At 38.4% G+C, this 13334-nt stretch overlaps 2 protein-coding genes across 2 annotated transcripts; both read right to left on the minus strand.

Annotated features, from left to right (window-relative positions):
- Positions 1-7759: 7759 nt before the first annotated feature.
- Positions 7760-9344, minus strand: LOC311276178 (uncharacterized protein). The gene is made up of 4 exons (XM_084385718.1): positions 9134-9344; positions 8662-8785; positions 8248-8458; positions 7760-7910 (listed from the first exon to the last, which is right to left on the minus strand). The coding sequence occupies exons 1-4, from the start codon at positions 9281-9283 to the stop codon at positions 7868-7870; spliced, it is 528 nt and encodes a 175-aa protein (XP_084241844.1). The 5' UTR covers positions 9284-9344; the 3' UTR covers positions 7760-7867.
- A 1267-nt stretch (positions 9345-10611) lies between these two features.
- On the minus strand, positions 10612-12767 carry LOC311276239 (proline-rich transmembrane protein 1). The gene is made up of 2 exons (XM_084385810.1): positions 12324-12767; positions 10612-11050 (listed from the first exon to the last, which is right to left on the minus strand). The coding sequence occupies exons 1-2, from the start codon at positions 12645-12647 to the stop codon at positions 10880-10882; spliced, it is 495 nt and encodes a 164-aa protein (XP_084241936.1). The 5' UTR covers positions 12648-12767; the 3' UTR covers positions 10612-10879.
- Positions 12768-13334: the final 567 nt, after the last annotated feature.

The following is a 13334-nucleotide window of genomic DNA, read 5'->3' on the forward strand; positions in this document are numbered from 1 at the left end:
AGCTCCTTGCTCTTTATATTTTTTTATATTTTACATTACTTAACACTAAAATGTAAACCATGCTAAATACATGCCTAAATATTTTGACTTCTCTATCGCATGAGATGCTTTTTTGATTTGATTTATAATGAGATGTTATGTTTAATTATGCTTATATAAAGACTAAAGAAATTAAATAAATAGTTAATAAATAAAAGGAAAGTACTAATACTTACGGAGCAGGAGAAAACCAGTGCAGCGATACCCAGAGGTAAGCAGCAACACAGCATGGTAAAGATGGAATAACACAGGTAATCTGGCTCTGGATTGGCCAGTGGAGCGGCGGTCACAAAAACTGTAGGCTGCACGGCGACCACAGATTGCCCTGGATTTGGCCCTTGGGCATAGCAGCCCTGGGGCACTGGCTGGCTTGGAAAGGATGGAGGGTATCCACCAGGAATTTCCTGGTATGCTGGTGGTGGTGGTGTAGGCTGCAGCATTCCTGATTTCTCCGATGAATTCCAGGCACCATGGGGCTGATTTCTGGGATCCATTTTTCTAATTATTTAGTTTTGAATTGAATTGCAATTTCCTTTGCGTTGTCCTCTGCAGGGATGTATGTATCGCTGTACTCCGGTTCTTACTCTCATATACAGGCAGCAGCAAGTGGGAGGCGAGTTGTAGTTGTAGGGGTGTGACAATAACTTTTTGCACTGTTCCTTCCCATCGTATACTGTGACTGCTGGAGCCATCTTAGTCTGGGGTTGCTTTGTGTTCTTTCTTTACTGTTACAAGTTCAGCTATAAGCAAATAGATTTTTTTCCATCAATGACAGATCAAAAAAGCTAATCGGTGAGAAAAGTCTCTATATATGCGCAGTAAGCGGTTTGTGAAAATAAACGCGAAACGGCCTGTGCAAAAGTGCGTTAAACTTGCTGTTGGAAGAAATTAAGCCAGCAGACACAACATTAAATGTCCTCTGCAGCTTATTTTGCATAGTTTGCTTCCCTCCTGACATAATGCTGCAGGAAGCCGGTGGTGAACAAATGACACCTGTTTCACACATACTCCGTAGGCGGGGCGTATTTTTTTCCGTAGCCACACACTGTAAAAATAAAAGGTGCCTGGAGGAACCTTTTGTGGTTCTTCACTTTGCCACACCGGCGGAACCGTCTGTAGATCCTCTAGGCACCCTTTAAAAAGGGGTGGTTCTCTGAAGAACCACACAAGTTTCATGAGGAACTCTTATATTAGGCACTGTGTGGAACCACTTTGGGTGCCTCCAAGAACCAAATTTTTTTTTTTTAAATATTTTATTTAATGTTGTTACTACGGTTACCTTTGACTTCTATTATAATAAACAAATTGAACCAAATACAAAATAAGATTTGTTTATTACATATTTTATATTCATTTTTATACATACACTTCCATGCACATGGGAAAAAAAGCTAACTATAGATTAATATCAATGAATACACACACAAAAAAATAGTATAATACATAAGCAACATGAATAATCAACCATGTATATACAATAGGCTATACAAGAAAAGACATTTCAACAAAATGCATGGAAACACATGTTCCACGAAATAAATCGATGTAAAAAATTAAATGTTGACTAATTAAAAATGTCCATCTTCACTTAACTTTAAAACCATTTGTGTTTCAGTCCGATGGTAAGTCTGGCATCACTGTTTCCAAGTCCAAAAGCTCTATCAGATGCCAAAAACAAACAAACAGTGCTAATATACACTCATTGTGCTGTAATATTCCTGAAAATTATTATCCTAACCTTTATCTCTATACCGAAATCTCTGATGGTTAGTAATTAAGTCTGGGATGCCGTTAGACTTGAGACTGTAATGTACACTATGGCTTTTGAAAAGCTTAAATGTGTTCATAAATGGTTGTTGAGTATTCTCATGAAACAAGATATCAACCATTTATATCAACCATTTATATTTGTTCATTAGATCAACGTAGTTAGCATCGCGGCTAAAACCTGCATACCAGATACTGTGCAATAAACGAGTGGTAAACACTGTAAAAACGTAGTAATGTATAATAGATTTAGTTTATATATATGTGTGTGTTTGAATATATAGTGAGTAGACTCTGTATGTATATTTATTTGGTGAGTTTACAAACCTTGTAATGGAGAGCCCAACAAAGGGCAGAAGCTTTGATGAGGGGAGCCGTTACTCCGTAGCAGAGGAATAGCAGCAGTTTCGTGACAGAATAAAACTTTTCTCCTCCTGGTTCTTCTTCTTCATATTATTAATATTATTATTATTTAGTATTGTTGTTTAAGGTTTAAATTAATCAATAAAATAGGCCTATATTAAATAAATGTAAGCTACCCTGGTGAAAAAGACGTAGGCTACTGTTAAATGTATTAAAAATGCATTAAAGTATATATTTGTGTTGCAGGCCTACTAAAAACACACTCAAGTACATTTTTTATACATTTAATAGTACGTCTTTTTCACCTGGGTATGTATACTGAATCAAATTTAAGTAGCCTATAATAATAATAATAATAGGATAATAATAATCTTATTCTGGCCTCATGGATCCATTGGGATCCCCCAGATGCTGGCTTTAACATAAGAGATCTTCCAGGAACCACTTAAATGTTAAAAGATCTTCCAATAACCCTTTTATCACATTCAAGTTCCTCTATTTTCCCCCAAAGCACTTTGAGGTCTCATGGTGATGAAAAGGTGACTCCAGAACCTCAGAACTAAATACAAAGTGCTTAAAGGATCCCATAAGTTCCAGCAAGAACCTCAAAGATTGTCAATGCTCCTCCAGTAACCCTACTATAGGAGAAAGAGCTTTGTGGCACTTAAATTACATTTTGAAGTTCCTTGTGTATCCGACAGGATATTTGAGGCTCCTTTAGTTTTTACAGTGCATGTTAACAGGTTAGAGCTTTCACAATGCACGCGGATGCGGTCCGGCGATCCGTTCCAGTTGCGGTGCGTATACAGCACTGCAATGATCGTTTCCGCACAGAGTCTATTTCTGGTGGTGGTGGTGTAGGCTGCAGAATTCCTGATTTCTCAGATGAATTCTACTTCTATAGCCTATATATATCAGCCTCTGCTGAACCACGGATTGATTGCAAAGTTAAACCATCACAGTAGAAACAGTTTTACTGCTGCTGTTAAAGTAATAACGTTAACTTTACATCGCGATGCTGAGCTACAGTGAAATGATAGAAAAGACAGATGCATTATCTGTGTTAGTCAATTCGACTCATTCGCGCCTTTACATTGACTTAACATTGAAATATATATTTGAAATATACATTGAAATCCATTCCATTCTGAATAAACAAACAACGCAGTTTACATGCTTCGTCCTTGTTGCATTTTTCACTAAGATAATGATTAATACATGCAGGCACAATTATCCGTGAACTTGATAAATGTTGCAGATATGTTTTACCATGCACAAACAAATGCCTTTCAACTTATGTGTGCAAAATTCAGAAGTTAATGAATGTGCAGCAATTTGTACAAATAAAAAGTCTGTAGGCCTACGATGTGTTGTAGCCATTAAATAAGAGCATTTAGTTTAATATTTGTTAAAATAGTATAATGTTATTTTTTTTATCATCTATGTTGATTATGAAAAGTGAACAGCATGAGTAAGATAGGATGTGCAATATATCGAGAGACATGGAGTGGGTCAGACATGATTTTGACCACTTCATTAAGTTTTGTTTTGTAGAAAGCCTTTCTTTAAAGTGAATTTCGTTTTGTATAAATTGTATCTTAATTTTAATCAATTTTACATCAACGAATTGCCTGTATTTAATAAATAAGAAGCAAATATAGCAGACAATATAATCATAGTGGAATCACTTGCATTGCACGTGAACTAGAGCGCATCTCATCCTAACTTAACCGAAACTCAGTATGCCTCACAGACATGAGAAATATAAAGAAAGCTTGAAATGTCTTTAAACGAAACAATTCAAAACTAAAAGAAATAGGCAACTCTCTGATTATGTAATCATGATGTGCATTTCTCTCTGCGCGTTCACTACGGAGATGGCGATCGTCAACTTCATCTTTGCAGTTGCAGCCGACACTGTTTATTAATAAAAATCAATGCACGCCTGTCACCTGATTTACAAATGCACATCTTGCTTGTTGCACGCACACCATTATGTACATATTACGAAATAATGAGATATTATGTTGAAATAACATTATTAATAATAGCCTAATAAATCTTTAAGAATATTTGATTGAATGCTGAATGTTGTTCTTGATCAATTTAATAAAATGAATACTTTAATTGTGATAATTAAAATAATTGAATATTAAATATTAAGTGGCCTATGTTTGCTCATTTATTATTAGTATTTATATATATATCTAGCACCCCCTCAGCACCTGCGTTAAAAAATTCTCTGACGCCGTTCCTGGTTATAACGGCCCACGTATTAAAAAACTGTTTGGGTTTAAATCGGGCTCGGGCTCGGGCTCACAGTTAATGTGTCGGGCCGGGCCGGGCTCGGACACAACGTGCACCAGCTCGGGTAGGGTCGGGCTTGAATTTTTGGGCCCGATCTAAGCTCCAACACAGCTCCACTGCCCAGTGGACCTGCAACCGTCTCGCAAGTGTTGATAGGCTATTACTCGTGAGGTGTAACCAATCAGATAGCGCCGTGGGCGGGACATTGTGCAAGTCTGCAGAGTGGTGATTAGAGAGGCTGCGGCAGCTATCAGAGCCAGCCAAAGTAGCGCATTTTAAAATAAAATTTACTTTAATCAAACCACGGATCCGTGATAAGTTTTGTGATCCTTCTCGCCACTGTAGTAGCACTGATCACTTTGGGTATCCCCAACGGGGATAAAAATAATTAAGCAGAGGCAGGGATACATTGACCAGAAAGGGGGAAATCCCACGCATCCCCCCCTGCAAATCTCACCCTGCATTCGAGTGAACGAGACGGAGGGAAGTTAGCGAGTGAAGGGCATGACAATTTTGGACTGGAACGCAGCCCTTGTCTCCTCGCTCCTCCGTCCTCCATCCTATGACCCGGAAACCGATCGAGCTCAGCCATCTTGAAGGACATCTCAATTCTCTGCACCGCGAGGAGTCGAGGATCGAGGAGTGAGGAGGCTTCCAGAGGAGTCATGAGCGAGGATACACAGGTGTATCCTATGCGGAAGAGTTTTATCGACTAAAACGTGACGCACGTATAAATTCTCCTCCCCCTTCACATCGGTCACAATCATTTTCATTTATACTTTACCTTTGCAGTTTATATAAACCACACATCTCACATATTTCAACAGGGTATCTTGCTTTATTATTATTTATTATATAACTTAAATAAACAAACTTCAACAACATAAGGGCAGATCCTTTGAGCGCTGCTGATGACGCAGTGACGCAGTGACGCTCGAGTGATCAAGTATTTCAATGTATATAAAAAAAGTTACATTCGATTCCTCTGTCCTCATTTTCTTTCCTTACAGCCTTCCCTCGCATCCTACAGGGGGTGGAGCTGAGACGCGAGGAAAGGAAACGAGGATGCACAAAAAAGAAATGAGAAGCACCCATATATGGTGTGTTGTTTGAGGGGCGGGCGGTGCCGACGAGCGTGACGTGAGCTGAAAGTAGTGGGAGGGAGTGTCTGTTGTGACTTGTGAGTTTAGGGGACACGTCAGCCAGAACTGTAGTGGGTGTGTGTGTGTGTGTGTGTGTGTGTCTGTGTGTCTGTGTGTGAGTGTGACTGCTGCCTGCTAAACATTGGGCTGCAGGAAGAAGGATCTGAAGTGCCGGTGTTTCTGCAACAAAAACCCGCTGAACTGCCAAAAACCTGCCAGCCCAATTTTTATCCACCCGCCCAAACCCATTTTTGCCCGCAAAATAGATTGCAAAACCGTCCAATTGGGCGGCAAACCAACCGGAGTGTACCGGCCGCGGGCACCACCTAGCTGCGAAAATATTCATTATCATATTTTTCAAAAAATATTGCATTGATTAACACAAAATTGATGTCATTTGAAAGCTTAGAGTCTGCACTTTACAGTGAGTGTAGCCAATTTGAAAAAATCCTAAGTATTGCTGAGTGTATTTTTTTTAAATCTATATTATCTATAATATATAAATTATCTATAAAATAATTATTTTGTACTATGTACTGCAATGTCAAAACAGCTCATGAAACATTCACAGATCATAGAAAATGGCACTTCATTTTTTATTATTCAGCATATTATTACAATTAAAATGAGCCCAAAATGAACATAATCTATTGCTTTTATGACAAGATATTCTTCATGGAGAAACAATTGCCCATGAGGGGGCGTCAAGGACTGAACAAAAAGGCTATCTCTGTTCCAAATGCTGTAACTTTTGATTCCTTAATCCAATCACCACAAAATGTTATCCAGATGCAGCTCACGTGTAGAGGGGGGGTCTTATTTGCACTCTTGATGTTTTAGAGTGTCACCCCTTCATTGTTGTGCACTTTTTTTCTGCACAGTGGCTGATTTGTAGTTTGTACCATAAAAAGTTTCTCTGAGTTTTCGTATTTTTTCGTATTTCCCATTAATTTCCTATGGAGGTCATTTTTGACCGCAAAGGAGCCAAGTGTGACTATTTTTTTTACAACCCTTTAACATATCCGAATCATGTCCATGATTTTTTTTTTGTGTGTTCACATACTATAGCTAATACAACAAAAGTCACCAAGTGTCATCCCATTCCGATGAAGAAAAAAAAAAAAATTCAAAACGTAAATGTTTTCGGTCATTTTAGACCGAAGAAGCCTAGAGTGGAATTTGGTCATAACGAATGTTATAAACTTTGGTTCAATAAGTGAGTCAGATTAATTCAGTAACCACTCATAAGAGATTTAATGAAAGAACTGGCACAAATAAGAGTCATTCATTCGGTAATCGGACTGGTCGTGCTGTATGTTTTTGATTCAGTCATCATCAGCCGGTTCATAAAAGTACTGGTAAGTCACTCCTTCTGGAATCTGGATGGATTGCAGTGGGCATATTATTGCAAAGAAATTAACCTAAAAAAAGATCATTTAAAAGGCTCAGTCTGGCCATGTCTGCATATTGTAAGTGACTTTAGAATTCTAAAATCGTGGGTTGCATCTTTTTAGGGTTCCAAATTGCCAAATAACAGTCCTCAGTTCATTTCAAATAGGACATAACCAAAGTATTGTGGTTAAAGGCCATGTTGCAGGTTAACCACCACTGTCGATTAATGGGTACATAAATCACTCAAGATATGTATATCATTTTTAAAATGTCTCAGAAATGGTCTTAAAGACCTGTTTTTTACGTTTTTGGTATTAACGTTTTTTTTTTTTTCGCAATTCGGTGATGACGTCACGTTGGGGAGAAGTGGAGTAAAGGTAGCCTCAGCCTAGTTTTAGAACTATGGCGACTGACTGGGATGAGGAAGATGTGGCAAGAGCCAACATGTATGATGGCAATTTCATAGTGGTGACGAGACCTATCATGGCTTTCAATGGTCACGTTTGGATGAAAATGAATAAAAACCATATTGGCATGTACAACATTAATAAAATTACGTATTTTTCAGTTCAAGATTTAAGTCATGCTTGTTCTGTTGTGATCGCTTAACCGCCCTTAAAATGTAACAATACACAGAACACGTGAATTCCAATAAAAACAGTTTATTAGTTTATCCCAAGTAATTACATAGTACATTACAGAAGAGAGAGACCGGTTGGAAGTCCTGATAAAATAAACAAATCTGAAAAGGGTTAGGCACAAAAAAATCAACATAAAATTACCTTGCAATAGTGTGGTCTTACCTGCGGGTCAGCTGATGATTTGCTCTCTCTCTCTCTCTCTCACACACATACTGGTCAAACGTTTCTTGTTTTCAGTGGAAACACACATGAGATTACCCTGCATAGGAAATATAGCAAGCAGAACTAGATGACATTGTCAGAGTAAGAAATAATGATTTTAATAAAAATTTGTGATAACAAAACCCTACCTGCTCTATTTGAATGAATGTCCCTCCCTGCTGCACGATTCTACTCTCACACTTCTCACAACAGGCCGGGCAGATGGCAAACAGGGCCATGAGTTCCGCTTTGCAAACAATGAATTTATCAATGCCAATAAATGGAAAAAAAAGGAGGAGGAGGAAGAGGAGGAGGAGGAGGGGTGTCATTCAAACTACCAGATACACAAAAATGAAAATTCAAAGTTGGTCTATGTTGGTTTTAAATTATCTCACTTTTGTTGGGGGTGACAAGTTTGAAATGGCTCCTCCTCATCCTCGTCAGACATCTGGTCTTCTGGCACCCATGATGGATCACTGATGATGACAGAGGGATCCTCTTCTTCATCAGTTTGTTCAGGACTAGTGAGGGGGGTGGAAGTTTGCATCCTTAAAGTTGTTTGAGTCCCCACATTGACCATCTTGGGCTTTAGGTTCACCTGTACAGCTGTGGCAAAGGCAGTAAACATACTGTCATACACATATGACAATCATGGCAAATCTAAGAGGTTATGTTTTGGTGTAGGCTATGTTTTAATTTCATCAACGTGTATGGAAATGTCCTGCATGCATATAATTTGGCAATGTATGTTTTAGACAGCATATCAACCACTCAAACATTAAATCATCCCAGAAATACCCAAGATTTACCGTGAGACATTCCAAGGGGCTTCAAATTACATTGTGTCCATGTGTCACAAGTGGAGGAGGAGGGCAAGGGGTCATCTATGGTAGCACTGTCTGCGGTCTCCTGCGTCAAGGCATCTGTCAACATCTTGCGCAAAGAAATCCAAAATGGTCAGCAACACGATCACGGTTAAATACATATGAAAGAAAACCGTAATAGTCAATTTCCATCCACTTTAAATCAAGCAGCTAAATCAAACACACACACACTGTTGTGAAACTCGCTTGATTATCACCAGTGATCCAAACACTAACTTTAGTCAAGGCGCTATCTAGCTAAATATGACAAGCTTCTGGAAAACTATTTTGGTTTTCATATTCATGAACCACGAAATGTGCTTTTCTGATGTCAGACTGATCATGACTGTAGTGGAGGGGAAACACTGTATGTAGTATACACAGGGCTAGCTAACGTAAACATTAGCTTGAGGCTTACCGTAGCCAGCTCTCGCTTGCGGCGGGCGGCACCGATGTTAGTGCTTCTCGGTCTTGGGGCAGGGCAGGCAGAGAGGTGCGTGTGCACAGACGGCACGGCGGTCAGAATAAGCTGTACCTGGCTCAGCCTCTTCAGCCCAAGAGAAACCATCCTGATATCCCCTGGGTCGTAATCCTCCTCCCTGAAATGCGCGCTGCAGATCTTTGAGTTTGTGGTGACGGAGGTCATTGAAAAATTTTCCCGCCTGACACGGACAAATTGTACCCACTGTCTGAGGGTTGCCTTGTCCTTCATAGGGAAGCCATGGACCCTGTGTCCTGTTTTGGTGGAGTTTTTACATCCAGCACAAACACAGTAGTTCACCATTGTCAATGGTAAATTGAACTAGCCTATATATTTCTATCTATTTATCTATCTAGCCGGTAGCTAGCTATCTATGCTAACGTTATGCTATCTATCTGCCTATCTCTCTATACTAGCCTATCTATCGATCTATCTGTCTGTCTGTCTGTCTATCTATCTATATATATATATATATATTATCTATATATATCTATGTATTTATCTATAATCTGCGCTATCTGAATGCTATCTGAATACTCTTGCCTACTACTCGTTTCTCTAATCGCTCTCAAGGCGGGCTTTGGTAAATTCTCTCCCCAACGTGACGTAATGCAATGCATTGTGGGGGAAAGGAGAATCGTTGCAAACCGCTGTGAGATAGTACCTACTTTTTCGTATTATATTGCGTTTTGTGATACCCAACAACATAAAATACAATGGATAACAGTTTAAATGTTTATTACCAACAAGTAAACTGCACAAATTCGATGAAAAAAAAAACCTGCAACATGGCGTTTAAGTAAATCAGTTACTGTAGATTAAAGGGGTAATTGATCATGATTTCACTTTTCTAACTTTAGTTAGTGTGTAATGTTGCTGTTTGAGCATAAACAACATCTGCAAAGTTACAACACTCAAAGTTCAGAGCAAAGGGAGATATTTGCTTTTAAAGAAATCGCTTTTTAAGGACTACAACAAACGGCTGGTAGAGACTACACCACATTCCTCCCGGGTTAGTGACATCACCAACCCTAAAATTTACATAAACCCCGCCCCCAGAACACGATTTATAGATTATCAAGACAGAATATCATTAGCCTCATAGCATAATTGCCTAAGTCTTTTTTTTTTTTAAATATGACTTGGGCAATTATGCTATGAGGCTAACGATATGCTAATCAATGACTAGAAGATAACTACACATCAGATTAATTCATCAACTAACCATTCAGAAATGTCCTGTTGCTTCTACATGTTGTCACTTCTTCTTGAGTCTCTCCATCATTGTCTGACTCCGGTTTGAACATAAAAGGCTAAAAGTTCTTGAGGTAAAAGGACATGAGCTCTTGAAGCTCCACCCCCTGTGCCGGGAGCAGCAGCTCATTTGCATTTAAAGGAACAGACACAAAACTGTGTGTTTTTGCTCACCCTCAAAAAGTGACAATTTTACTTTTTAATTAAATATAATCAAAAGACAGGAAGAAAAACAAACATCATTATGTATACTTTGATAGTGAGAGTTTGCATTGTTTTGAAACATAAGATAATCAACTTTAAAGCATATGTTAGTTACATGAATAATTTTACATTAGAGATGTGCCAGATAGATCAAACATTTTGGCGTTTTATGATGTTATTTTTGGAAAGCCCTCATTCCTGGTGTCCAGCTGATATGTCTGACAATTAAGGAGGTGTTGGTTGTTGATTACTATTGACAACCACCACAATAATGTAGACAATGTACAACACAAAGATGGCAAGGCCAATACCAAGAGCAGTATGGTTAAAAGTGCGCGCCATTTTGGAGTTTTTCTCTGCTATCTGTTGTTGTCCGGTCATGTTGGCATTCCGAGTCTGTGAAAATAAATGTAAAAATTAAGTCAGTTATGTCATTTGAGTTTTCTCTAAAAAAGAGTGATTAAAGTGTTTATATCGTAGTAAAGCAATGACCTGTGTCCATACTAACAGTTTCACATGTTTCTCATGAATAAAATGTGGAAACATGCATGTTTAAATAATAGCTGTATCATTTTGAAATAACACCTTTTTACAGCATCTATGTAACCAATGTGACTTTTTGTGCAATAATGGAAACCCAGAGCAAATTTCATAAACACGTTATGGTTTCATTTCCTTTATCTAAAGCAGTGGTTCTCAGTTCCAGTCCTCGTGACCCACTGCTCTGCACATTTTGTATGTCTCTCTTATCTGACACACTCAGTTCAGTTCATGGAGTCTCTCCTAATGAGCTGATGATCTGGTTCAGGTGTGTTAAATAAGGGAGACATACAAAATGTGCAGAGCAGTGGGTCACGAGGACTGGAATTAAGAACCACACCTATTTCTCAATACGAATACGTCACATCATTTATGGGAACAATATGTTTGTGTAAATGGAGACAAACATCTGCTCAGTAAGTGAAGTTAGGTATGGGGAAGCTACATGAGTGAACTTCTTTTGTTTTGAATGCTAGTCATGTAATCACAATTCTTTGAATGACAAAGATTTTTGAACACTAAAAAAACATTGTATATGTTTCATGTTATTTAGACTATGATCTCTTTTTTAATTTAAAGTCTTGTCGTCCATTTATTTCAACAAAGTCTTGTTGACCATTTAGCCTTTAAAGGGGAAGTTCATCCAAAAATGCAAATGTGACCATTGTTTACTCATTACTGCATATTAGACAAACAAAAGTAAATAATGACATTTTCATATGGTGAATTTTCCCTTTAAATCAAAGGGATTTAGTGGAAAAGATTTACATTCATTCATTAGCTGATGCTTTTATATCAACTTACTATAAGCGATTCACCTTGAAGAGGCAATAAACACTAGATACAAAGTTTCAGACATCATTCAGATTAATACAAGCAAGACCAGGAATTAACAGTGATTAAAGAAAAGTGAGAGCACAGACAAAGTAATAGTAAAAGCTTAGAAGAACTTTTTTTAGTTTATGCAGTTAAGTGCTCTCAGAAGAGATGAATTTTCAGCTGTTTCTTATTGTAAGAGATTTATTACCATTTACAAAACAAAAACAATTAAGATTTAATGAAAAAAAGGTTAAATTAATGAAAAATCTTTTTTTAAAGGGTTAAGAAAGGTACATGAACTAATACTTACATTGATAGAGTAAATTAGAGCAACAATGCCCAGAGGAAAGCAGCAGCACAGCAGGGTAAAGATGGAATAGCCCAGGTAGTCTGGCAGCGGATAGGCCAGTGGAGTGTTGGTCAAATAAACTGCCGGCTGCACAGTGACAGCAGGATGACCTTGATATGGCCCTTGGACGTGTGGTCCTGGAGCGCCGTACGGCTGGCCTTGATACCCAGAGGTGCTCTGAAAGCTCCCTTGAGGAGGGTATCCAGAATGGTCCTGGTAGGGTGGTGGCCCAGGCTGCAACAACTTGGATTTTTCAGATGTATTCCAGTTTTCTTGGGGCTCCATTGTTCTGTTTAGTAAACTTGCACTGTCTTATTTTCTTTGTACTCGGCACACCTTTGTGGACTCTGGCTAAGAGGAATCAAGCTTTTTCTGCCACGGACTTTGGCTCATTATGGTCACATGAAGATTTATAGCAGTCATATGGTAGGTGGATTGTTGGAGGAGTGACAAGCAGTGACAACAGGCGTGACAGATTCAGTTCCCTCATCACACAGCAACACAGAAACATAATTTTCACAGTATTGACTGCAGGTGCCAGCTTATAGGTCATTGGGGGTTATTTGTGGATTAATGGGTTTTTGGAATATATATATATATATATATATATATATATACAGTGAGGAAAATAAGTATTTGAACACCCTGCTATTTTGCAAGTTCTCCCACTTGGAAATCATGGAGGGGTCTGAAATTGTCATCGTAGGTGCATGTCCACTGTGAGAGACATAATCAAAAAAAAAAAAATCCAAAAATCACAATATATGATTTTTTAACTATTTATTTGTATGATACAGCTGCAAATAAGTATTTGAACACCTGTCTATCAGCTAGAATTCTGACCCTCAAAGACCTGTTAGTCTGCCTTTAAAATGTCCACCTCCACTCCATTTATTATCCTAAATTAGATGCACCTGTTTGAGGTCGTTAGCTGCATAAAGACACCTGTCCACCCCATACAATCAGTAAGAA

The sequence above is a fragment of the Rutilus rutilus genome, assembly GCF_951802725.1.
Source record: "Rutilus rutilus genome assembly, chromosome: 17".
NCBI classification, from domain to species: domain Eukaryota; kingdom Metazoa; phylum Chordata; class Actinopteri; order Cypriniformes; family Leuciscidae; genus Rutilus; species Rutilus rutilus.